The sequence below is a fragment of the Eumetopias jubatus genome, unplaced genomic scaffold (assembly GCF_037043125.1).
Source record: "Eumetopias jubatus isolate StellerSeaLion01/CBP00866 unplaced genomic scaffold, mEumJub1_p1.0 scaffold_30, whole genome shotgun sequence".
Taxonomy (NCBI): Eukaryota; Metazoa; Chordata; class Mammalia; order Carnivora; family Otariidae; genus Eumetopias; species Eumetopias jubatus.
In genome coordinates, this window is record NW_028274836.1 from 1,106,887 (window position 1) to 1,133,641 (window position 26,755).

Below are 26,755 nucleotides of genomic sequence, written 5' to 3' on the forward strand. Positions count from 1 at the left end.
ATCAAAAAGGAGAATTTCAGACCAATATCCCTGATGAATATGGATTCCAAAATCCTCAACAAAATCCTAGCTAATAGGCACCACGACCAAGAAGGATTTATCCCCGGGATGCAAGTGTGGTTCAACATTTACAAATTGATCACTGTGATAGAACACATTAATAAGAGGAGAGAAGAACCATATGGTCCTCTCAATTGATGCAGAAAAGAATTTGACAAAATAGAGCATCCTTTTCTGATTAAAACTCTTCAGAGTATAGGGATAGAGGGAACATTCCTCAAGTTCATAAAATCCATCTATGAAAAACCCACAGCGAATATCATCCTCAATGGGGAAAAGATGGGAGAGTTTTCCTTAAGATCAGAAACGCTTGAAGGATGCCCACTCTCACCATTATTGTTCAACATAGTACTAGAAGTCCTAGGAACAGCAGTCAGACAACAAAAAGAAATAAAAGGTATTCAAATTGGCAAAGAAGAGGTCAAACTCTCTTTTCACAGATGACATGATACCTTATGTGGAAAACCCAAAAGACCCCACCCCCAAGTTACTAGAACTCATACAGCAATTCAGTAATGTGACAGGATAAAAATCAATGCACAGAAATCAGTTGCTTTCTTATACACTAACAATGCAACTGTAGAAACAGAAATTAGAGAAACAATTCCATTTACAATAGCACCAAAAACCATAAGATACCTTGGAATAAACCTAACCAAAGAGGTAAAGGATCTGTCCTCTAGGAACTACAGAACACTCATGAAAGAAATTGAAGAAGACAGGAAAAGATGGAAAAACATCCCATGCTCACAGATCAGAAGAATAAACACTGTTAAAATGTCTATGTTACCAGAGCAATCTATACCTTCAATGCCATCCTGATCAAAATTCCAATGACATTTTTCAAAGTGCTGGAATAAACAATCCTAAAATTTGTATGGAATCAGAAAAGACCCTGAATCGCCAAGGAAATGTTGAAAAAGAAAAACAAAGCTGGGGGCATCACGTTGCCCAATTTCAAGCTATATTACAAAGCCGTGATCACCAAGACAGCATGGTACTGGCACAAAAACAGACATATAGACCAATGGAACAGCATAGAGAGCCCAGATATGGACCCTCAACTCTATGGTCAACTAATCTTCAACAAAGCAGGAAAAAATATGCAATGGAGAAAAGACAGTGTCTTCAATAAACGGTGCTGGGAAAATTGGACAGCTATATACAGAAGAATGAAACTCAACCATTCTCTAACACCCTACACTAAGATAAACTCAAAATGGATGAAAGACCTCAATGTGAATCAGGAATCCATCAAAATCCTAGAGGAGAACGTAGGCAGTAACCTCTTTGACATTGCCCACAGCAACTTTTTTCAAGATACATCTCCAAAAGCTAGTGAAACAAAAGCAAAAATGAACTTTTGGGACTTCATCAAGATAAAAAGCTCTGCACAGCAAAGGAAACCATCAACAAAACAAAGAGGCAACCGACAGAATGGGAGAAGATATTTGCAAATGACACTACAGATAAAAGGTTGGTATCCAAGATCTATAAAGAACTTCTCAAACTCAACACCTAAAAAACAAGTAATCAAGTCAAAAAATGGGCAGAAGACATTAACAGACACTTCCCTGAAGAAGACATCCAAATGGCTAACAGACACATGAAAAAATGTTCATCATCATTAGCCATCAGGGAAAATCAAATCAAAACCACATTGAGATACGATGTTACATCAGTTAGAATGGCAAAAATGGACAAGGCAAGAAACAACAAATGTTGGAGAGGTTGTGGAGAAAAGGGAACCCTCTTACACTGTTGGTGGGAATGCAAGTTGGTACAGCCACTTTGGAAAACAGTATGGAGGTGCCTCAGAAAATTAAAAATAGAGCTACCCTATGACCCAGTAATTGCACTACTTGGTATTTACCCCAAAGACACAGATGTAGTGAAAAGAAGGGCCACGTGCACCCCAATGTTCATAGCAGCAGTGTCTGCAATAGCCAAACTGTGGAAAGAGCCGAGATGCCCTTCAACAGATGAATGGATCAAGAAGATGTGGTCCATATATACAATGGAATATTACTCAGCCATCAGAAAGGATGAATACCCAACTTTTACATCCACATGGATGGGACTGGAGGAGATGATGCTAAGTTTTTTTCTTTGTCCATTTGGCGTTTTTTTGTTAGATTCCACATAAAAGTGAACTCATATGGTATTTGTCTTTCTTTGACTTTTTTCTCTTAGCATAATATCCTCTAGGTTGTGGATAACACCCACAGTGGCAAATAACAATATTTCATTCTTTTTAATGACTGAGTAATATTCCATTATATAGATGAGAGAAAGAAAGATGATGAAGATATAGATGATATACATTTAGATACACAGATCTATTACATCTTCATCCATTCATCTCTGGATGGACATTTGGGTTTCTGCTACGTCTTGGCTGTTGTAAATACTGTTGCCATGAATTTAGGATCGAATTTTTCTTTTCATTTTATCTTTTCAAATTTGGGTAAATACCCAGTAGTGTAATTACCAGATTGTTTAGTATTTCTATTTTAACTTTTTTAGGAACTTCCATATGGTCCTTCATGGTAGCTAGCTATACGAGTTTACATTCCAACCAACAGTGCACAAGGGCTCCTTTTTCTCCACATCCTTACCAACACTCATTGTTTCTTATCTTCTATATTTTAGCCATTCTGACCAATTTGAGGTGATATCTCATTGTAGTTTTGATTTGCATTTCCCTGATGATGATTGTTGTTGAGGATATTTTCATGTGTCTCTTGGCCATCTGAATGTTCCTTTGGCAAAATGTGTATTCAGGTCTTCTTCCCATTTCTTAATCATATTATTTGTTTGTTTGGTTTTGCTGTTGAGTTTTATAAGTTCTTTATATATTTTGCATATTGACCCTTATCAGATATATTGTTTCCAAATATCTTTTCCCGTTCATCAGATTGCCTTTTTGTTTTGTTCATGGTTTCCTTCACTGTGCAAAAGTTTCTTAATTTGATGTAGTCTTAATAGTTTATGTTTGCTTTTATTGCCCTTCCCTGAAGAGACATATCTAGGAAAATGTTGCTAAGGCCAATATCAAAGAAATCATTGCCTATAAGTTTTATGGTTTTCTAGGAGTTCTACGGTTTCATGTCTCACATTTAGGTCTTTAATCCATTTTGAGTTTATTTTTGTATATGGCATAAGCTACTTCTCAGTTTTTTTCTTTTTCATGTAATTGTCCAGGTTTCCCAGCACCGTTTATTAAAGAGACTGTCTTTTCCCCATTGAATAATTTTGACTCTTTTGTCATAGATTAAGTGACCTATTAAGTATGGATTTATTTCTGGTCTCTTGATCCTGTTCTATTGATTTCTGTTTATTTTTGTACCATTACCATAGTGTTTTATTACTATAGTTTCATAATATACCTTGAAATCTGGGATTGTGGGGCACCTGGGTGGCTCAGTCAGTTAAGCATCTGCCTTTGGTTCAGGTCATGATCCTAGGGCCCCACATCTGACTCCCTGCTCAGCAGGGAGTCTGCTTCTCCTTCTGTTTCCAAGCCCTGCTCATGCTCTCTCTCTCAAACAAATAAATAAAATCCTAAAAAGCAAATCTGGGGTTGTGATACCTCCAGCTTTGTTGTTTCTAAAGAGTGCTTTGGCTATTCCAGGTATTCTATGGTTCCATACAAATTTTAGAATTTTTTTATCTAGTTCTGTAATATATAAATATCAATATTATGTATGCTATATATATTTAAAAACTATATATAATATTTATGTATATAAAATATATATTTATAAAATTATAATAAAATTATTCTAAAACTATAAACAAAAATTATATATACTATAAAATATATATAAAATATAATATTTATAAAACTAGAATCAAGCTGGTATTTGAATAAAGATTGCATTGAATCTGTAGACTGATTCAGTAATATGGACATTTTAACATTAATTTTTCCAGTCCATGAGCATGGAATATCTTTCCATGTGTTTGTGTCATCTTCAATTTTTTTATCAATGTTTTATACTTTTCAGAATTCTTATTTTTCACCTTCTTGCTTAACTTTATTCCTGGTATTTTATTCACTTCTGTGCTATTGTAAATGGGATTGTTTTCTTAATTTCTCTTAATTGACTATTAGTGAATAAAAACTCAACAGATTTCTGTATATTGATTTTGTATCCTACAACTTTGCTGAATTCATTTACTAGTTCTGATGATTTTTTTGGAGTCTTAGGGTTTTCTATATATAGTGTCTATCATTTGCAAATAGTGACAGTTTTACTTCTTCCTTACCAACGTGGATGTGTTTTTCTTTTTCCTTTTCTTGTCTGATTGTTATACCTAGGACTTCCAGTACTATGTTGGATAAAAGTGGCAAGAGTGGACATCCTTGTTTTGTTCCTAATCATAGGGGAAAACTTTCAGCTTTTCCCCATTGAGCATGACGGTAGCTGTGGTTTTTTCATATATAGCCTTTATTATGTTAAAATGTTTCCTCTAACCCCATTTTGTTGCAAGTCTTTTATCATGACTGAATATTGAATTCTGTCTATACTTTTTCTGCATCTATTGAGATGATCATAGGGTTTTTATCCTTTAGTTTAATAATGTGATGTGTCATGTTGATTGAATCATGAATATCGATCCATTTTTGCATCCTTGAAATAAATCACACTTGATCATGATAAATTATTTTTTAACGTATAGTTGAATTTGATTTGTTAACATTTTGTTGGGGATTTTTGCCCTATATTCATCAGGGATATTGGTCTATGGATTTTCTTTTTCTTTTCTTCTGTTTTAATTAATTAATTTATTTTTTGTAGTATCTTTGTCTTGTTTGGTATTGGTAATCCTGACCTCATAGAGTGTATTTGGAAGCTTTCCTTTTTCCACTATTTTTTAATATACTTTGAAGAGAATATATACTAATTCTTTAAATTTTGGTAGAATTCACCTGTGAATTCATCTGGTCCTGGACTTTTGTTTGTTGTAAGTTTTTGATTATTGATTCAATGTTATTACTAGTAACGGGTTTTCTACTTTTTTTCTGATTGACAGAATGTACATTTCTAGGAATTTATCCATTCCTCTAGGTTGTCTAGTTTGTTGGCAAACAATTTTTCACAGTAGTCCCTTATAATTCTTTGTATTTCTGTTGTGTCAGTTGTCACTCTTCCTCTTTTTTTCTGCTTTTATTTATTTGTGTCCTTGGGTTTTTTTAATGAGTCTGGCTCAAGGTTTATCAATTCTTTCTTTGTTCAAATAACCAGCTCTTGGATTTATTGATCTTTTCTTTTTTTGTCTTTATTTATTTTTGTTCTGATCTTTACTATTTTCTTCTTTTTTACTAATCTAGGACTCCATTTGTTCTTCTTTTTCTAGTTCTTTTAGGTACATTTAGATTGTTTATTTGTGGTTTTTGTTGTTGTTTCTTGAGGTAGGCCTGTATTGCAAAAATCTTCCTTCTTAGAACAGTTTTCACCATATCCCAGAGATTTTGGGCAGGTGTTGTTGTGGTGGTTGGTTTTTTGTGTTTGCTTGTTTTATGTATCTATGTATTTTTTATTTTCTCTTTGATTTCTTCATTGACCCATTGACTCTTTAGTAGCATGTTGTTTAGCATCTATGTGTTTGTCATTTTTTCCATTTTCAATCTGGTCTAATGTGTCATTCAAAGACATGGTTTCCTTATGGATTTTCTGTATGGATGATCTGTCCATTGATATAGCTAGAGTGTTACAGTTCCCTTACTATTATAGTATTACCATTAATTCCTCCCTTTATGCCCATTAATATTTGCTTTATGTATTTAAGTACTTCAATGTTGTGTGTGTAGATACTTACAATTGTTCTATCCTCTTCTCGGATTGACTCCTTTATCATTATGTAGTGCCCTTCTTTGTCTCTTATAGTTTTTTTAAGTTGGCTTTGTCTGATATAAGTTTTGCCAACCTGGCTTTTTTTTTCTTCCATTTGCAGGCAATATTTTCATTTCATCCGTCCAGTCTGTATGCGTTTTTAGGTCTGAAGTGAGTCTCTTGAAGGCAGAAAATAGATGGTTCTCATTTTTAACCATTACACTACCCTCTGTATTTTTTTAGAGCATTCAGACCATTTCCATTTAAAGTAAACACTGATAAGTAGGTGATTATTGCCATTTTGTTAAATGTTTCCTGGATTTTTTTTTTTTTTTGTGGTTCTTCTTTGTTCTTTTCTTCTCTTCTTCTCTTTCCTTGTGATCGATGATTTTCTGTAGTGTTATGTTTACCTTTATTTTTTTATGTACCTATTATGGTTTTGGGATTTGGGGTTACCATAAGGTTCATATAGAGTATCTTCACCATATAACAGTCTATATTAACTTTATGGTCACCTAAGTCAAACGCTTTCTAAAAGAACCTATTTTTCTCACACCTCCCTCCAAATTTTATTTGTTTGTTGTCATTTTATACCTTTTTATTCATAATTTTCTTACTCATAAAATTATGATGTTTTCTTTTCCACATAAAGAAGTCCCTTTACATTGTGGAAAATAGTATGGAGATTCCTCAAAAATTTTAAAAATAGAACTACCCTGGTGGGTGGAGGGACGGTTTAAATAAGTGATTGGGACTAAGGAGGGTGTTTGTTGTGATGAGCAATGGGTGTTGTATATGTGTTGAATCACTAAATTCTATACCTGAAACTAATATTACACTATATGTTAACTAACTGAAATTTAAATAAGAACTTAAAAAATAAAATAAAAATAGAACTACCTTATAATCCATTTCCCCAAAAATACTAAATACAAAAATACTCATTCAAAGGGATACATGCATCCCAATGTTTATAGCAGCAATATCTACCATAACCAAATTATGTAAACAGCCCAAGTGTCCATCGATTGATGAATGGATAAAGAAGTGACATGCACACACACACACACACACACACACAGTGGAATATTACTCAGCCATATAAAAGAATGAAATCTTGTATTTTGCAGTGGCATGGATGGAGCTAGAGAATATTATGCTAAACAAAATCAGTCAGAGAAAGAAATAGCATATGGTTTCACTTATATGTGGAATTTAAGAAACTAAACAAACAAGCAAAGAGGAAAAAAAGAGAGAAAGAGGCAAAGCAAAAAACCGACTCTTAGCTATAGAGAACAAACTGATGGTTCCCAGAGGGGAGGTGGGTGGGTGGATGGTATAAGGAGGTGGTGTGTATTAAGTAGTGCACTTGTTGTGATGAGCACCAGGTGTTTTATGGAAGTGTTGAATCACTATATTGTTCACCTGAAACTAATATTACATTGTATGTTAACTAACTGGAATTCAAATAAAAAAATTTTTTTAAGTCCCTTTAACTTTTCTTGGAAGGCTGGTGTAGTAGGGATGAACCCGTTTAACTTTTGTTTGTCTGGAAAAATCTTTATCTCTCTACCAATTCTGAGTGATAACCTTGCCAGGTAAAATATTCTCCACTATTGGTTTTTTCCCTTTCAGCTTTTTGAATATATCATGCCACTTCCTTCTGGTCTGCAAACTTTCTAGTAAGAATTAGCTAATGGCTTTATGAGGTTTCCCTCATATGTAACTTGTTGTTTCTCTGTAAGTACTTTTAATAATCTTGTCTTTAAGTAATAACATTGTAATTATTATATTTTGGTGTAAAAGTCCTTGAATTCCTCTTGTTTGGACTCTGCGCTTCCTGAACCTGGATGTCTGTTTCCTTACCTAAATTAGGGGATTTTTCAGCTACTCTTTAATCAAATACATTTTTGCCCCTTTCTCTCTCTCTTCTCCATCTAATGACACATAATGCAAATGTTTGTTCCCTTGATGTTGTCCATAAGATCTCTTACGGCGCCTGGGTGTCTCAGTTGTTAAGCGTCTGCCCTCGGCTCAGGTCATGATCCCAGGGTCCTGGGATCAAGCCCCACATCAGGCTCTCTGCTCAGCAGGAAGCCTGCGTCTCCCTCTCCCACTCCCCCTGCTCGTGTTCCCTCTCTTGCTGTGTCTCTCTCTATCAAATAAATAAATAAAATCTTTTTTTTTAAAGGTCTCTTAACCCATCCTCATTTTTTTTTTTAATTCTTCTTTCTTTTTCTGTTCACCTTGTGTGCTTTCCAATATGGTGTCTTCCAGATTTTTTTATTATTATGTTCAATTAACCAACATATAGTACATCATTAGTTTCTGATGTAGTGTTCAATGATCCATTATTTGCATATAACACCCAGTGCTCATCACAACACATGCTCTCCTTAATATCTATTACCCTGTTACCCCATCCCCTCTTCCCCCTTCCCTTCTGTAACACTCAGTTTGTTTCTTGGAGTCCAGAGTCTTTCATGATTTGTCTCCTTCCCTGATTTCTTCTCATTCAGTTTTACCTCCCTGTCCCTATGTTCCTCTGCTCTATTCCTTATGTTCCGCATCTGAGTGAAACCATATGATAATTGTCTTTCTCTGCTTGATTTACTTCACTTAGCATAATCTCCTCCAGCTCCATACATGTCATTGTAAATGGTAGGTATTCATCCTTTCTGATGGCTGAGTAATATTCCATTGTATATATGAACCACATCTTTATCCATTCATCTGTTGAAAGACATCTTGGCTCCTTCCACAGTTTGGCTACTGTGGACATTGCTGCTAGGAACATTGGGGTGTCTTATACTGTTGGTGGAATGCAAGCTGGTACAGTAGTTAGTATTTAAACTAAAATCTAGATTGTCTAATGTAAGTATGGTTACTCTGGCTTTCTCTGACTTCCATTTGCATGATAGTTGGTTTTCCATCCCCTCACTTTCAATCTGCAGGTAACTTTAGGTCTAAAATGCATTTGTTTCTTTTTTTTTAAGATTTTATTTATTTATCTGACAGAGAGAGACACAGTGAGGGAGGGAATACAAGCAGGGGGCGTGGGAGAGGGAGAAGCAGGCCTCCCACGGAGCAGGGAGCCCAATGCGGGGCTCAATCCCGGGACCCTGGGGCCATGACCTGAGCCTAAGGCAGACGCTTAATAGACTGAGCCCCCAGGCACCCCTAAAATGCGTTTCTTGTAGGCAGCATAGAGATGGACCTTGTTGTTTTTACCCATTCTGATAACTTATGTCTTTTGATTGGAGCATTGAATACATTTACATTCAGAGTGATTATTGACAGATAAGAGTTTACTGCCATTGTTCCCTGTAGAGTTGCTGTTTCTGCTGATGTTCCCTGGTCCTTTCTAGTCTGCTGCTTTTGATCTTTTTTTTCCCTCCACTCAAAGAGTCCCCCTTAAAATATCTTGATGGGCTGTTTTAGTGGTCACAAACTCCTTTAGTTTTTGTTTTTCTGGGAAACTATCTCTCCTATTCTGAATGACAGCCTGGGTGGATGAAGAATTTGGGGGTGAGTATTTTTCCTACTCGGCATGTTGAATATTTCTTTCCACCCCTTCTGGCCTACAGAGTTTCTGTGGACAGATCTGGTGTGAACCTGATCTGTCTTGCCTTGTGTCTTTTCTTGCCTTGTCCTGTATCCAAATCTATAAAGAACTTATCAAACTCAACATCCAAAAAACCAAAATTCCAGTCAAGAAATGGGCAGAAGACATGAACAGACATTTCTCCAAAGAACACATCCAAATGGCCAACTGACACATAAAAAAATGTTCTACATCACTTGCCATCAGGGAAATACAAATCAAAACCATGATGAGATACCACCTTACACCAGTTAGAATGGCAAAAAATAACAAATCAGGAAACAGCAAGTGTTGGCAAGGATGTGGAGAAAAGGGAACCCTCCTACACTGTTGGTGGGAATGCAAGTTGGTGCAGCCACTCTGGAAAACAGTATGGAGGTTCCTCAAAAAGTTAAAAATAGAGCTACCTTACATCCCATCAATTGCACTAGTATTTACCCCAAAGATAGAGATGTAGTGAAAAGAAGGGTCACATGCATCCCAATGTTCATAGCAGCAATGTCCACAATAGCCAAACTGTGGAGTCGAGATGCCCTTCAACAGATGAATGGATAAAGAAGATGTGGTCCATATACACAATGGAATATTACTCAGCCATCAGAAAGGATGAATACCCAACTTTTACATCAACATGGATGGGACTGGAGGAGATGGTGCTAAGTGAAATAAGTCAAGAGAGAAAGTCAATTATCATATGGTTTCACTCATATGTGGAATATTAAGAAATGTGCAGAGGATCATAGGGGAAGGGAGGAAAAACTGAAGGGGGGAGAAATCAGAGAAGGAGACAAACCATTAAATACTCTGCACTCTAGTAAACAAACTGAAGGTTGTGGATAAGGATGTGGTTGGGGGGGGATAGGGTAATTGGGCTATGGGTATTAAGGAAGGCACGTGATGTGATGAACACTGTGTGTTATACACAACAAATGAATCATTGAATTTCTGATTAAAACTAAGAGTACCTGTTATTATAGCATTTCTTACAATTGTTTCTGGTTTGTCATCAATGGACTTTTATTTTGCTTTTTTCATGTTTTTGTTTTTTTATTTAAATGCAATTAGCCAACATATATTACATCATTAGTTTCAAATGTAGTGTTCAATGATTCATCAGTTGTGTCTAACACCCATTTTCAGTTTCTCTTTGTGTATGATGTAAGAAAATGATCCTGTTTTGTTCTCCTGCATGTGCCTCATGTGCACAATTTATTGAAGAGACTTTTTTCCATTAGATATTCTTTCCTGCTTTGTTGAAGATTAGTTGACCATAGAGTTGAGGGTCCATTTCTGGGCTCTCTATTGTGTTCCATGAATCTATGTGTCTGTTTTTGTGCCAGTACCATGTTGTCATGATGACCATAGCTTTGCATTAGAGCTTGAAGTCTGGCATTTGATGCCCCTGGCTTTGGTTTTCTTTTTCAATATTCCTCTGGCCATTTGGTGTCTTTTTTGGTTCCTTACAAATTTTAGGATTATTTGTTCCATCTCTGTGAAAAATGCTGACATTATCTTGATAAGGATTGCATTGAGTGTGTACATTGTTCTGGGTGGCATATACATTTTAACAATATTTATTCTTCCAATCCATGAGCATGGAATGTTTTTCTATCTCTTGTCTTCCTCAGTTACTTCCATAAGTGTTGTGTAGTTTTTTGAGTACAGATACTTTAACTCTTGGTTAGTTTTATTCCTACATACCTTATCGTTTTTGGTGCAACTGTGAATGGAATTGATTCCTTAATTTCTTTTTCTTCAGTCACATTGTTAGTGTATAGAAAAGCAACTGATTTCTGTGCATTGACTTTATATCCTGCCACATTGCTGAATTGCTGTATGAGTTCTAGTAATTTGGGGGTGGAGTCTTTTGGGTTTTCCACATAAAGTATCAAGTCATCTGTGAAAAGAGTTTGACTTCTTCTTTGCCATTTTGAATACCTTTTATTTCTTTTTGTTGTCTGATTGCTGTTGCTAGGACTTCTAGTACTATGTTGAACAATAGTGGCGAGAGTGGACATCCTTGACGTGTTCCTGATCTTAGGGGAAAAGCTCTATTTTTCCCATTGAGAATCATATTCACTGTGGGCTTTTCATAGATGGCTTTTATGAAATTGAGGTATGTTCCCTCTATCCCTACACTTTGAAGAGTTGTTATCAAGAAGGGATGCTGTATTTTGTCACATGCTTTGTTCTGTATCTACTAAGAGGATCATATGGTTCTTCTCTTTTCTTTTATTTATGTCACCTATCTTGCTGAATGATTTGCAAATGTTGAACCATCCTTGAATCCCAGGAATAAATCCCACTGGTTGTGGTGGATGATCCTTTTAATGTACTGTTGGATCTTATTTGCTAGTATCTTGGTGAGTATTTTGACATCCATGTTCATCAGGGATATTGTTCTGTAATTCTCCTTTTTTATGGGGCCTACCTGTCCCCTGGGTGTCTGAGGCAGATGTGAGCTCCAGCTTCAGTCTTAATTCTCCATAAGCCAAGCAACAAACAGTTCTTCTCAGTCTCCAGTGGTAAAACACGACACCAAGGACCCTGCTTGATCACCTCTGATGACAGGTGCTGTGTCTCCAAGCCTGGTATCAATAGGTGGAGAATTTCCTTTATAGCCTGAGCCTGTGGACAGTATGGGCTGCATGGTTCCTCAGCATTGACATGCTTGTTTTGTCCAAACCTAAGGTTCTGAAACACTTGTGGCTCCCAGCAGTGTGTTAAAGATAGGGGGACATAGACGTGATCGATGTCCAAGGATTTCCAGTGGACCAGGAAAAAGTAAAAAACAGGACAAAAATGACACAATTTGAGTGAATAATCTTAGAGTGCAAAGCTCTTCATAAGGAGACAGAAGGGACAGTGGAAGGGGAAGGACAGAGAGGTGGAGGAGAAGGAGAGCAGGAGCAGGAGGAAGAGGAGGGGGAGCAAGATCCCAAGGGATAGTTGTCCTCCCTATATTCACTAGTGCCTTCCCAGGGCCACAGAGGATTGTGAATAAGAACTACTACCAGCTACCAGACGACCAAAACCCTTTGTTGCCTTGATGCAGTGGTTTTTCTGTCCTGACAACTCACCTTTCTTTCATGGCCCAGAACACAGCAGCTGCCCAGTTCCCCTGTCCTGCTGAATTCCTCAAACCCTAAGGAACACAGCCCCCCAAGCCCCTCCTTCCCCCTGGAGGACCCTGTCTCCTGGGGAGCCACTAGTGTTTCCTTCCTCATGGCCCTCCTCCCTTGCTCACCTGACCACAGGTGCACAAGAACAGAGGACCAGGTGGAAATCCGAAGCTACACTCACGTGGCACCTTACCTAATGTTGACAAGAAGGAGCCTTCCCACCCAAGGATGGGAGGTCAGGGAAACTAAGGACGGGGTGGATCCTGCAAGGGACTGGACCAGACATTGCAGACAGGAAACCTGTAAAGCCCCAGTTGGCAGAGAGTAAGCCAAGGTGCCTGTGATGTGGGAGGGGGGTGGTGCACCACTTTAAATGCTTGGAGGATCTAGAGACACTGTGCACATAGCCCAGAGCAGGAAGCTAGAGGCTCACCAGGGATCTGGGCACAGAGGAGATGCCCCTTAGCTCTCCCAGGACCTTGGCCATCTGTAGGACAGAGCCTACAGGGACCCTGGCCCTGCAGCTCACAGGGGCTTCTGAGAGCTCAGCTGGCTTGATCGATGCCCGGCGCAGGTGCATGGGACAGCACAGGTGCCCTGGGTCCCCATAAACCTCCCTGGTTTGCACTATTCCCTGAAGCACGCACGGGGAGCGGCTGGTGGACCACACATGCATCCCTGCTGGGGGCGCCCAACAGCCCACAGAATGCAACTTGGAGACTGGTTCTTCCTTTGCTTTTCCTGTTGGCACTTAATTCCATCCCCAAGGAGACAGAGGCAGCGCTCTTTCTCTACCGGTTTTTCTGTTTTCATTTTTGCCCCTCAGGTTTCTTGTTTTTCTTCTCTGCACTTTTTCTTTAATTCTTAGTTTTATATCTACTTTTCTTTTTTTCACTGTTTTCCATTCTTAGTTTCCTCTATTGACTTTTTTACCCCTTGCTCTTCTTTTTTTCCATTTGTTTTTCTTTTTTCCCAGTTAGGGTGAAATTAACATAGCATAAAATCAACCACATGAATGTGAAAGACTCAGTGACAACACATTCATGACCCTGTGTGCCACCACCTCTATCTCCTGCCAAATAGAACCCCAAACCGTTACAACGTTACCTTCCATTTTCCCCCATTCCCACTGCCTGACTACCACAGATCTGCTATCTGTCTCTCTGGATTTACCTCTTCTGCACATTTCATGGCAATGGTATCCCACGGTATGTGGTCTTCTGTGTCTGCCTTTCCACACTGTCCTCCCTTTGCACCTCGGGGAGGCTGTCGCCAGTCAAGGCTCAACACTGGCCCTCACGGGTTTGGACAATGTCTTCCAATGCTCTTCCTACTCTGATAAAAGACTCCAGGCCAGGCATGAGCTCAAGCCCAGGAAGGACCCCTGTCCAGGTGAGACCACGTTCGGGATTCATTCTCCTGGGCAAGCATCCACCTGCTCCCATCACAGGTGAGAATCCTGCATGCTCCCTCTAGTTGTTACATCCCCAGTCCTCCAACCTGGCTCATAAGTACATTGGGTTCGGGTTTTAGCTGAGTTCATTACCTGCTTCAAGCAATGCACAGGCATAATTCAGCATGTTTATATAGAAGAGGGGAACCACTCCCTCACCAAATAGTTTCCTTTGCCAAGGGGAATGCAGGCGAGGGTTTGGGTTGGCAGCATCGGCCCCTGTGTGAGCACTGACTTTGGGAGGGAAGGCACAAACATTCATTCCATAATATTCTGACAAATTAAGTTAACACCTCACCACCAAGAAGACCATGAAGCTTTCCCTATACCTCTGTTCCCACCAAAAGTCTCCCAGAAAATGTCTAGACTCTTGAGTCAATGGGAGGGAAGAACAGTCAGGGTTTAGTCAAGTGTCTAACTCAGGCAAGGGGTACACAGGGTGAGTATTCTGAATCTGACCCATGTCAGGCCCCCAGTGAGGACAGACTGCCATGGCCACAGAGATGAAGGGGAAGGTTGCCTGAGTTCCTGCACAGGAGTCTCCAGGGAAAAGCCAGAAGTTGGCCAACTTCAACCTGATCATGAGAAACTTTCCCAGAAAATAGCCCAGCTTGTCAAGGACTGGAGGTGTTTTGATAATGGAGCAACTTTATCTGAATCCCCCAACTTCTGCTGTTGGCCTGGATCCTAGCACTCAAGAGCCATATCTCCTCCTCAGGGCTCCTGGCACTGGTCCTGACAACCATCCTTCCATGGACTGACTTGCTTGGTCCCCTCTCTCCCCTTATCTCCTGCTACCAGGGTCTTGCTCCTCAACACTAAGTGTGTTCAGTTCCATTGACCACACCCTGTAGGAAGCCCTTGACCTATATATTTTTTTATTCTTAATGCAACTGCCAATAGGCACAGCTGGTTATTTCTTACAAACAGTAATAGGAGGACTCTACAGAAACTGGGAAACTCAGCTGCTCCTCTAGCCAAACAACGAATGAAGACTTGTTTTATGCCCCCTCTGGAACTAACAGAGAACGAAATCGATTCCCTCAAGGCCACCAGAAGCTTCCTGGGAAACCTACAGCTGGACTTGGCCAGGTGAGTGTTTTCTATTTTAAGAGCACTCATGTACATCTTTACTTTCTACACCCTGTCCCTATTCTTGAGTGACAGGGAGACCCCAGGGGCTTTCGCCAAAGGAAGGCTAGCATTGAACAGGAAGAGAGTATCTTCCAGCATACCTTCTCGTGCTTTATATAAATACCAAACCTGCAAAGCTGTGCTTGGTGAAACCACCCAGAAGAGCAGATGGGTCTCAGAACAAGTGTCCTTGAAACTGAGTACACCATAACTAGTAAAGCTTAGGTGCATCTTGGCCTCCCACCATCACAGCCAAGGAGCCCTGGGGCTCCCTCCCCTTCCCAACTGGAAAATGTTCCTTGGGAGCAACAGGGTCAAGAGGGCTTCAAGGGAGTGGACAGACAGAGGTCTGACCTTGGATTCACTAAAACAGAGGTGCGTTTTCTCCCCAGCGTGATTGTGTTCATGATAGAACAGAGCCAGAGATCAGGCAATACTCTTACACCAGTAAGTGATGAGATGGAGCCCATGCATGGAGCAGGTGTCTGAGTCATTCTGTGAACAGATGAGGGTAAGAGAAACAATATCCAAGAGCAGATGGACACAAGAGCAGGTGGAGGCTGCTGTCTCTCTGTCTGTAGGATGAACAACTTGTGTGGGAGTGAGAGGGAACAAGATAGTTAAAAGTGACCTTTCTCTCCCCTGACCATGTTTCCTTGACTCCCGTTAGGATTCTGGTGGTACCTGATCCCCCACCAAGGCAGAGAGACAGAGAACAAGAGAGACAGACAGACGACAGAGGCAGAGACAGAAATTAACTCAACCTCCAATGTGTAGGGCTCAGGTTTCTCTGTCCCCAGCAGGCATGGCAAACACACATGGTCAAGTCATCTTTCCACCCAGCTGCTCCATCATCTTCATCTTCCTGCAGCTCCTGTCCTGCGGCATCCCTGCAAATGGTAGGAGAGCTCCCCTGCCTCATGCTACGAGAATGCCCTGTGTATGGAGAGGAATGCCAGAGGGGGCTGGGCTGGCACCTTCCCTCATCAGCCATCAGCCAAGGATCCAAGCAGTCCTTCCCCGGGAACCCTGGGTCTGGGTGGGAGGGCCCTTGGTCTCCTCACAACCAGCCTAACCAGTACTTTCTGATCTACTCTCCTAAGGGAAAGCTGATTTCTCTGTCTTTGGGCCTGGCGAGCCTGTTCTGGCTGTGCTGGGGGGAAATGTGGGGCTACCATGTCATCTGTCCCTCAATATCAGTGCCAAGGACATGGAGCTGCAGTGGTACAGGGATCAGCCATCCCAAGTCGTGCACCTGCACAAGAATGGGATGGACGTGAAGGAAGAACAGATGAGGGAGTACCAGGGAAGGACCACCTTCCTGAGCGCTGGGCTGGACCAGGGACAGGCCGCAGTGAGGATAAACAGTGTCACAGTTTTTGATAACGGAACCTTCCACTGCAACTTCAAAGACGGCATCATGTCGGCGGAGGCCAGGCTGTGGCTGATGGTGGCAGGTAAAGGCAAGCTGCTGGGGCTCCGGTTCTCCCCCAGAACTTCCCCCCAAAGCGGACACTCAGTGCAGATCATCCCATTCTGGGCCAAGCCTGAGCACATTCCACAAATGCACTAAACATATCTTCCCCAGGGCCAGTGAAGCCCAGTTCAGGACACCTGACGTCGTCTTCTAAATTTGCTTCTCTCCCTTTCCTGAACTGATCCGGAAAGAGGGGAGCAGAGGTAGAGAGGGACAGAGACACAGGGAGGAAAAGACACTAATTTTGCAGTATAGGAAGTGTTTTTGATCTTTCCGGGCCTTTTCTGTTTTGTCCTGTGCTTTCTGGGAACAAGGGTCATATATGGCATATAAACATTACAGAGTAGGTAATCTGTGAAAAACCCCTAATTCCTGCAGGAATGTTTAGGATTTGTACTTTTCTGATGGAAGCACTGGTGGTTGTGGAGACTGGAACGGCTGTCTCTTCCCACAGGGCTTGGCTCGAAGCCTAGACTCCGAGTACAAGTTATCCAGGGTGAAGGTGTCTGGGCACAATGCACCTCGCAGGGCTGGTATCCAGAGCCCCGGGTGGAGTGGAGAGACTTTAGAGACCAGCTCCTACCTTCTGCGACCTACTTCTCAGCCTCACCAACAACAGGCCTCTTCTCAGTGGTGTCCAATGTGACCATCCAGGATGAGGTTGTGGGGAACTTCTCCTGCTCCATCTACAGCCCCCTCCTCCAGAGGAAGAAAATGGCCAACCATCACTTGCCCCGTGAGTGTTTTGTTCTGTTCAGGCCAAAAAGGTCTGAGCACCTGACAATAAGTACCTAATATCCAATACTTCTCACAGTGACAGAACATTTTTCTTGTGATGAGAACTTTTATGATCTTTCCAAGTATACAACACAGCACTATTAACTATAGTTACCATGCTGTTCATCACCTCCCCAGAACCTACTGATTTCATAACTGGAAGTTTGTACCTTTTGCCCCTTTTCATACATTACACCCACCCCCTTCTCTCTCCTCTGGAAACCACCAATCTGTTCTCTGCATCTATGTGCTGGGCTTTCTCGTTTTCTTGGAGTTTGGGTTTTCATCTTGTTTTGTTTCATTTTAGATTTCACGTATACATGGGATCATACAGTATTTTCCCATCTGACTTTCTTCACTTAGCAACATGCCCGCAAGTTATCCATCCATGTTGTTGCACATGGCCTGATTTCCAACTTGTTTATAGCTGAATATTATCCCATTGTATAAATATGTTTTTCTTCCTTTATCATTTCATCCTCAATAGACACTTGAGCTGTTTCCATATCTTGGTTATTGTAAATAAGAGTGCAATGAACATAGGGGACATGTAACTTTTTAGAGCTAATATTCTTATTTCTTACCTTTTGTATAAATACCCAGAAGTGGGATCGTGTGGTAGTTCTACTTTTAATCATCTGAGGAACATATATCCAGGTCCCCACAGTGGTTGCACCAATAGCTCCTTTCTTATTATTACTAAACAACATTCCATTGACTAGATGGACCACTGCCTATTTATGCCTTCACCTTCTTATGGACACCTTGGGGGCTTCCAAGTTACACTCTGCGTATAATTTTCATTTTTAAACAACCTCAAGCTTATGGAAATTTTGCAAGAATGGCATGCAGAATGCTGTGGAAACCTACCCAGTGTTTAACATTCTGCCATTTACCTACCATTTCTCCTGTGCATCTGTCCAGATCTGTCTGTACAAACACACACGTATGTCTTCCTAGTCATTTCAGGTTAGTTCCAAGCATCATGTCCCCCGACCCACAAACCCTGTCATGTGTGTGTCCTAAGAACACAGGTGCTCTTTTTCCCTGATATTCTTACCTCCCTGTGCTCTCTTTTAGCTCTGTTTTCCAGAAGTTCCCCGTCAATGGCATGGAGGACGGTGCTACCTCTGATCCTCACTGTGGCAGGGCTTGCCACAGCTGGAGCCACCTGTCTCTTCCAGAAATGTCAGAAGGACAGGAATATGGTGCAGCTGGAAGAAGAGACACTGTATAGAGCAGAGGATCAGCACTTCCAAGGTAAGCAGGTCCCAGGAGGACAGACATGTCCCTTCCAACTGGGGCACAGGTCGGGAGCCCTGCATGAAGTCTCCTATGAGCACGCTCAAGCAGGGGAGGAAATGGGAGAGAGCTGCCCAGGACACGTCTCAGGGACTACCCACTTACATATGCCCAGTGAAATCTTCTATCTCTGAGAGGTGTTCAGCTGCTCTTCACAGGTGACTTTGGGAAGGCTGGAAAGTCTCCATCACAGAGACAAACAGATCTGAGCTTGAACCCAGGAGTGTCTATCAGCTGGGGGTGATGAGAACATCCTGAAACTGCTCAAGTGAGAAATGCAGCAGGGTGCCTGGCACGTGCCAGGGTCTCACTGTAGGTGCAGGGACTATAAGCAATACACACTGTTGCACTTGCCCATCCACTCCCTTCCCTGCCCCCGGTGTCCTTGCCCATAGCCATCAGGCCCCAGTGTGGGAGCAGAGCACAGATGTCTCCATGACAGAAGTGGTAAGACTGGGCTGTCAGGATATGCCCCACAATGATTTCCCTATACAGGAAAAGACTCAGATTATTGTTTTCTTGGGCACTGAAGAATCTATATTTGTTCATGCTTTCTAAGGTCACAGCTAGAATTCATTAAGTCCTGTTTTGACTTAGCTTTCCCGAACTTGAGCTTTGGCCCCATTGGATCAGCACAATCCCACATTTTCCCATCTTTCTCTCTCATTGCAGGCTGGACAAAGGACAAGGTCATCCATGGTGAGGGCCATGCTGGGGGCTGGAAGCCTCTGCCCCCCGATTGTGTGTTTATGTGTGCATGTATGTGTGTGTTGTGTGTGCTCGTTGTACATTTATGTGCGTGTGTGTTTGTGTGTGCACATATGCATGCACAAGCACTGGTGTGTGTGTGTGTGTGTGTGTGTGTGTGTATTCCTTTCTATTCCAGAGTGCAGAAGTGTTGTGCTAAATACTGGTGAGTGGCAGTCACATAGCTCTAAACATCAAGTTTTAGCTGCCCTGGGAGAACTTAGCTCCTGTTTACTACGTGGGGAAGAGACAGACTTGCAGAGCCTAGGTAGCAAGAAAGCCAGCTCTCTTGGGGCACGGCCACTGTGGAAGGGACTCTGTCACCAGAGAGAGTAGAGAACCAGTGACTATCTACCCCAGGACACCATCTACGTGGGAAGTGTGGAGTGGGAAGGGGAGAGTCTGGCTGTGGACAGAGGACTGGGAGGGACATAACTGCAGACCATGAACCAGGCACCTAGAGGTATCAGGGAAGCTGGGGTCACCTGTTTGAGCACAGCCTCTTGTTGAGGGTCCAGGAGGGGACAGAGAGAAGCCGATCATCTATTCATTCATTCACTTATTAATTCATGTAAAATATTGACCAGTCACCTCCTCTTCCAGCAGCCAGCCATCTATTAGTGAATGAAACGGCTTCCTCCTGTCCTCAAGAGGCATAGATTCTGTGTGGGTATCAAGCCATCAGCCAGTGATTTTTCTTTAACCAAAACTGGAATAAATCAGGGTAAATATTGTAGGACTGAACTGGAATACAATAATGAAGTTGGACAGAAGAGCACTGACATAGGATGTCCAGGGTCCTGGGAATGGTGGGATGGCAACATCTAAATGAAGGTCCGGGTGACAGTGAGACCACAGCCCTGCAGGAAGGAGGGGTGGGCCCACCACCACGGCAGGGAGAAGGCCATCTATGGTGTGCGAGAGCTGGGCATGTGGAAGAGAACCCAATGGGGTGAGAAGGTGTATGGATGCCCAGACCAGCAGAGCCTGGAAGGCCGAGGTAGGGGTCTGGATGTCATGTGAAATATGGTGCAGAATGAGTGAGGAGGTTTAAGCAGGGGAGAGGTGCTGATGGAGGAGAGGAAATAGCCCTGAGATGGGTCCTGGGCCCATAAGTAGTGGGGTCAGCAGGGGCAAGGCAGAACAAGGAACCCAAGGTGACTCTCAGAGCCAATGTCCCTGGGCCCATGGTGGCTCCATCTAAGAGAAACCTTGAAGCAAAATAAGACAGATTTAGGTCAAAGAAGTGAAAATCATCTTGGACCTCTTAAGAGTGAGATGTTTTCAGACATCTCCATCTGGGGACATCAGATAAATCTTTAGATACACAAGTCTGGAGCTCCCAGGAAGAAATGTGGAGTTGAGATAGGAATTTGGGATCCATGGCATATATCTGGCCTTGAAAACCAGAAAAGTGAGCCAGGAAGTGCTCCATTTATCTGCACTCCTAAAATTACTCTTCAAAAATTTTTCTTTGAAAAAGAAATAAGCTTAAAAAACAAAAAGGAAAGGCACAGAAGACATATCCAAGATCTAGGCTTGGAGAACCTGGTATTTGGAGGTCTCTTTGAGCAGGAGTCTGGGGAGAGTTGTGGGAGGGCCAGGGGATGCTTATCCACTGAAATCCATGGATACAGTGTGGTGAGGGAACAGCTGGTGGCATTCCATGCAGCTGAGAAGTACAGTGAGATAAGATAGGGAACATGACCCAGAAAACCTGGCTAGTGTGGTGTGCAAAGAGAGGTGTGCCCCATGGAGACAGCTGGAAGAAAAACTTCAAAATTATTGTCTGTGCAGCTGAGCTAAAAACTGGTGAGTGGGGAATCAAGCAGAGTGTTTTATTTGGGTTTGTTTTGGTTTTACTTTAGGGTCCTTATTTTAAGGTAGCAGAGCATGTCTGTTGCCTAAAAGGAATGATCTTGTGTAAAAGACACATGAAGCCAGCAGGGGACAGTTTTCAGGGAAGATAGGTAGGCCAGGTGTGGGGTGGTGTGCGAGAGGTCATTACTGAATAATTTTGTGTCAAAGTTAATTTTCTGGTTTTGATCCTTTTACGTGGGTTATGCAAGATGTTGACACAGACATATTGTTTATGCTATTTTTCAGCTTCTTTGTAAGTCTGGGACTGTTTTTGTATTGTAAATAATTTTTATTTAATCATGAGGGAATTTGGAATAACAGGAGCCAGGCTCATTGTTCAGCTAGGGAGTCCATGTTCGACCATATCATGGAGATGGAATACGGGTGGGCTCCATCTCCACAGCCCAGACTCTACAGGGGAAGGGTTTTGATGGAGCAGAAGGTGGAGAATTCAGAAAGCAGCAATGAGAGTTCTGGGGGGAAACAAATAGTCTTTGCTGGAAAGCAAAAGGGAACAGAGTTCTATCCAGAAGGAGGTAGAGACCAGGGAGAAAGCTGGTCTTTCTCCCTGGTCTTATTTGGATGATCTCCAAATAAGAGGAGAGCATGGGTCCTGTCCAACTGACAGGAATGGAAGGTTAGGAAACATGAGTATCTGGGGCATCTGGATGCAGACCCAAGCAAACAACAACATACTTGTCTTTGGAATGGGCCAGGGTGGACACTGGCTAGGAGGTTTCTATTGTTGAGAAGGTGCCAAGTGTAGACAGACCTTCCCCCAGGTCATACGCTGGGGTTCTGAGGGCTCTGAGAAGGATGGCGGGGCAGGAGAGAAGGACTCTGTTTTGGAAGGTGTTCATCTCAGCTTTGGGGCTCTTAAGATGCCTCTTGGGCTTTCCCACACGTGACTCTTCAGTCGTTGACCCCAGAGCTGTCCAGCAGCACCTGTGGCACCTTCTCCTATCCCCCTGCATCCTCCCATGTCTTCCTATGTCTCTCTGTTTCTGTCTCTCCATCTTGCTCATTTTGTCTCTCTCTGTGTCTATCTCTCTCTGTGTCTCTATCTTTCTTTGTGTGTCTCTGTCTCCCCATCTCTCTCTTTGTCTGTCTGTATGTCTATCTCTCTATTTCTCCCTATCTATTTATCTCTGTTTCTGTATCTGTCTCTTTCTCTGTCTCTCTCTTTTTCTCTCTCTATGTCTCTGTCTCTCTGTCTCTGTATCTCTCTCTATCTCTCTGCCGGTGTCTATCTGGTTTATTCTGTCTCTCCTTGCTCTCCTTGTCTCTCTGTCTCTCCCTATCTCTCTCTGTCTCTATCTCTATCTCTCCCCTATGTCTCTCTCCCTGCTTTTCTCTACCTCTGTCTCTGTCTCTCTCTGTCTTTCCCTATATCTCAGAACACTGTCTGTCTCTAGCTCTCCCCTATGTCTTTCTGGCTCTTCCCCATCTCTCCCTGCTTCTGTCTCTGTCTCTCTCTCTGACTCTCCCTGTCTACCTCTCTCTCTGTTCTCTCTCTCTCTCTCTCACACACACACACACGTGCTGAGAGACTGAGAACTGGGGGGCAAGCAGACCCCACAGTGTGCCAGCCATGTCCCTTCATTGGTAGAAATCCACCTGGAGCTGCTTCAGCTGCACTGGGATGGCTTGTTTGCATGGGGTCCTGGACAGAACACGGGGAGGGGGGAATGCAGGGACTCCCAGGGAGGCTGTGGTTTCACCTCGCCCAGAGGCCCTGGGGTCCCCTTCATGCAAGAGTGCAGGTTGGGGACACAAACCCCCAAGCCTAACCCTCTCCTCTTCCTACAGTGAGCCCATCCCTGGACCCTGATACCGCAAGCCCCAAACTCGCCCTGTCTGAGGATGGGAAGAGTGTGAGGCGGCTGTTCTTTGACCAGGAACTGCCAGATGTCCCCAGCAGATTTGACCAGGATCCCTGTGTACTGGCCCGGGAGAAGTTCTCTGCTGGGCGGTATTACTGGGAGGTCCAGGTGGGGCACAGGAAGGCCTGGAATGTTGGCGTGTGTCTGGAGAGCTTGGATCGGAAGGGAAGGATCCCCAAGGCCCCCCAGCATGGACTCTGGACCCTGGAGCTCTACAAGAAGACGTTGTGGGCCCTCGCCTTCCCAAGGGTTCGCCTGTACCCTTCAGGGCCCCTGGATCAGGTGGGCATTCTCCTGGACTGTGATGCTGGCACAGTCTCCTTCTACAACATGGGCAATGGATCTCTCATCTACACATTCTTTGGACTCTCCTCAGAGCCCCTGAGGCCATTCTTCTGCCTCTGGACACACGACACCATCCCCCTGATCATCTCAGATTTTGAGGCCCCAGAGGCCTTGGGGCTTCCTCAGAACCAGGGAGAGAAGAGGGTGGGGACCCTCCTCCAACAAGACCCGTGATCTCTCTGCTCTGGCCTGTCATAGCTTTGGGGGAGACATATCCATTCTACATGCCAACTAGACCCATACAAGGATGCACCTTTCTGATTTATCCTGTCTTATCTTCATTTTCCTTCCCTGTGGAATACTGACAATATAGTATGGGCTGAATCATGTACCCTCAAATTCACATGTTGAGGCCCAACCCCCAGGACCTCAAGATGGGGCTGTATTTGGAGATGGGGTCTTTACAGAAGTGGTTATGGTAAAAGCTGGTCACTAGGGTAGGCCATGATCCAGCATGACTGGAGTCCTTATCAAAAGGGGATCAGAGGTGCTTGAGTGGCTCAGCCAGCTAAGCATCTGCCTTCAGCTCAGATCATGATCCCAGGGTCCTGGGACAGTCCCGCATCGGGCTCCCTGCTTGGTGGGGAGCCTGCTTCTCCCTAAGCCCCTCCCTCTGCTTTCTCTCTCTCTTTCTGTCAAATAAATAAATAAAAATCTTTTAAAAAAAAGAAGATGGGATCAGAAGCACAGACACACAGGCTGCTGACCACATGAGGACATGGGCAGGAGACCCTATGTACATGCTGGGGGAGAGGCCTTGGAGGAACCAGCCCCACCCATGCCTGGATCTGGGACTTCCAGTCCCCAGGACAGGGACACAATAAATGTGTGCTGTTTAAACCTCCCAGCCCGTGGTATTTGTTACACAGCCCAAGCTGACTGGGACACCATATCATTACACACATTTCTGAAATGTACTTGGGGGCAGTTGTAAAGCATTGAGCCCTGTGCCAGACATGAAGCAGTTGCTCAGTAAACGCCAGTCTTCCTCATCTCCTCCTCCCCTCCTTCTCCCTCCCTCCTCCCTCTCACAACAGCCTGGACATCTGGTCTACCTTGGCACCCCCCACCCCCGTCTCTCTCTCTCCCTCACCATGGCAGGTGAGTGCAGAGCTACATGGAGACCAATCCAAAGATTCCAGGGCTTCCCCAGGCCAGTCATGGAAGCAAATGAAAATGAAAACACAAGAGTACAAAACCTCTGGGATGAGAGACCTAGGGAAAATCCTGAGAGCTGCTCAAAACAAGAGGTCCTTAAACTAAAAGGGGTGAAACATTAGACTGGCAGCAGACCTAATCACAGAAACCTGATAGGCTAGAAATGGCTGGTATGATATATTCAGGGTAATAAATGAAAAAAACATGCAGCAAGTATACTTTATCCAGCAAGGCTGTCATTCAGAATGGAAGGAGAGATAAAGAGCTTCCAGGACAAACAGAAACTAAAAGAATTTGTGATCACTAAACCAGCCCGGCAAAAATATTAACAGGGATCCTGTAAGCAAAGAGAGAGCCCAAAAGTAACTTAGACGACAAAGAAACGACAATCCACAGAAACAGGGACTTTAGAGGGCGCCTGGGTGGCTCAGTCATTAAGCGTCTGCCTTCAGCTCAGGTCATGATCCCAGGTCCTGGGATCAAGCCCCACATCGGGCTCCCTGCTCGGTGAGCCTGCTTCTCCCTCTCCCTCTCCCTGCCGCTCCCCCTGCTGTGCTCTCTCTGTCAAATAAATAAAATCTTTAAAAAAAAGAAAAAGAAAAAGAAACAAGGACTTTACAGGCAATAATATGGCACTAAATTCGTATCTTTCAATAGTTTGAATGTAAATGGGCTGAATGCTCCCATGAAAAGACACAGGGTCTCAGATTGGATAAAAAAAAAAAAAAGCAAGAATGATCATTATGCTGTCTGCAAGAGATTCGTTTTAGACCCAAAGACACCTGCAGATTTAAAGTGAGGGGGTGAACTATTTATCATGCTACTGTACATCAAAAGGAAGCTGGGGTACTTACATTGGACTAATTAGATTTTAAACCAAAGACTGTAGTAAGGGATGAAGAGGGACACTGTATCATACATAAAGGGTCTATCCTATAGAAGATCTAACAATTATAAATATTTATGCCCCTAACTTGGGAGCAACCAATTATATAAACCAATTAATAACAAAATTAAAGAAACACATTGATAATAATACAATAAGAGTAGAGGACTTTAACACCCCACTCACAGCAATGGACAGATCATCTAAGCAAAAGATCAACAAGGAAACAAGGGCTTTGAATGGCACACTGGATCAGATGGACTTCACAGATATATACAGAGCATTTCATCCTAAAACAACAGAATATACATTCTTCTGGAGTGCATATGGAATATTCTCCAGAATAGATCATATACTGGGTCACAAATCAGATCTCAACCATTACAAAAAAAGATTGGGATTATTCCCTGCATATTTTCAGACCACAATGTTTTGAAAGTTGAACTCAATCAGAAAAGGAAATTTAGAAGGAACTCAAATAGTTGGAGGTTAAAGAGCATCCTGCTAAAGAATGAATGGGCCAACCAGGAAATTAAAGATGAATTGAAAAAAATTCATGGAAACAATGAAAACAATGAAAAAGACAGCTCTTCAAAACCTTTGGGATGCAGCAAAGGCGGTCCTAAGAGGGAAGTACATGGCAATAAAAGACTTCAAGTAATTAGAAAAGTCTCAAATACACAAGCTAAATTTACACCTAAAGGAGCAGGAGAAAGAACAGCAAATGAAGCCTAAACCCAGCAGGAGAAGAGAATTAATAAAGATTAGAGCAGAAATCAATGAAATAGAAACCAAAAAACAGTAGAACAGATCAATGAAACTAGAAGCTAGTTCTCTGAAAGAATTAATAAGATTGATAAAACCTGTAGCCAGACTTATCAAAAAGAAAAGAGAAAGGACCCAAACTAATAAAATCATGAATGAAAGAGGAGAGATCATGAGCAACACCAAGGAAATGCAAACAATTTTAAGAACTTGTATTGAGCAAGTATATGCCAATAAATTAAGCAATCTGGAAGAAATGGATGTGTTCCTGGAAACTTATTAACTTCCAAGACTGAAACCGGAAGAAAATAGAACCTGAACAGGCCCATAACCAGCAAGGAA

At 42.5% G+C, this 26,755-nt stretch overlaps 1 protein-coding gene across 1 annotated transcript; it reads left to right on the forward strand.

Annotated features, from left to right (window-relative positions):
* Window positions 1-14,992: 14,992 nt before the first annotated feature.
* Window positions 14,993-24,371, forward strand: BTNL10 (Butyrophilin-like protein 10). The gene is made up of 7 exons (XM_028094970.2): window positions 14,993-15,171; window positions 16,017-16,112; window positions 16,317-16,670; window positions 17,145-17,426; window positions 18,548-18,727; window positions 19,442-19,468; window positions 23,186-24,371. The coding sequence occupies exons 2-7, from the start codon at window positions 16,019-16,021 to the stop codon at window positions 23,776-23,778; spliced, it is 1,530 nt and encodes a 509-aa protein (XP_027950771.1). The 5' UTR covers window positions 14,993-15,171; window positions 16,017-16,018; the 3' UTR covers window positions 23,779-24,371.
* The last annotated feature ends 2,384 nt before the right edge of the window (window positions 24,372-26,755 follow it).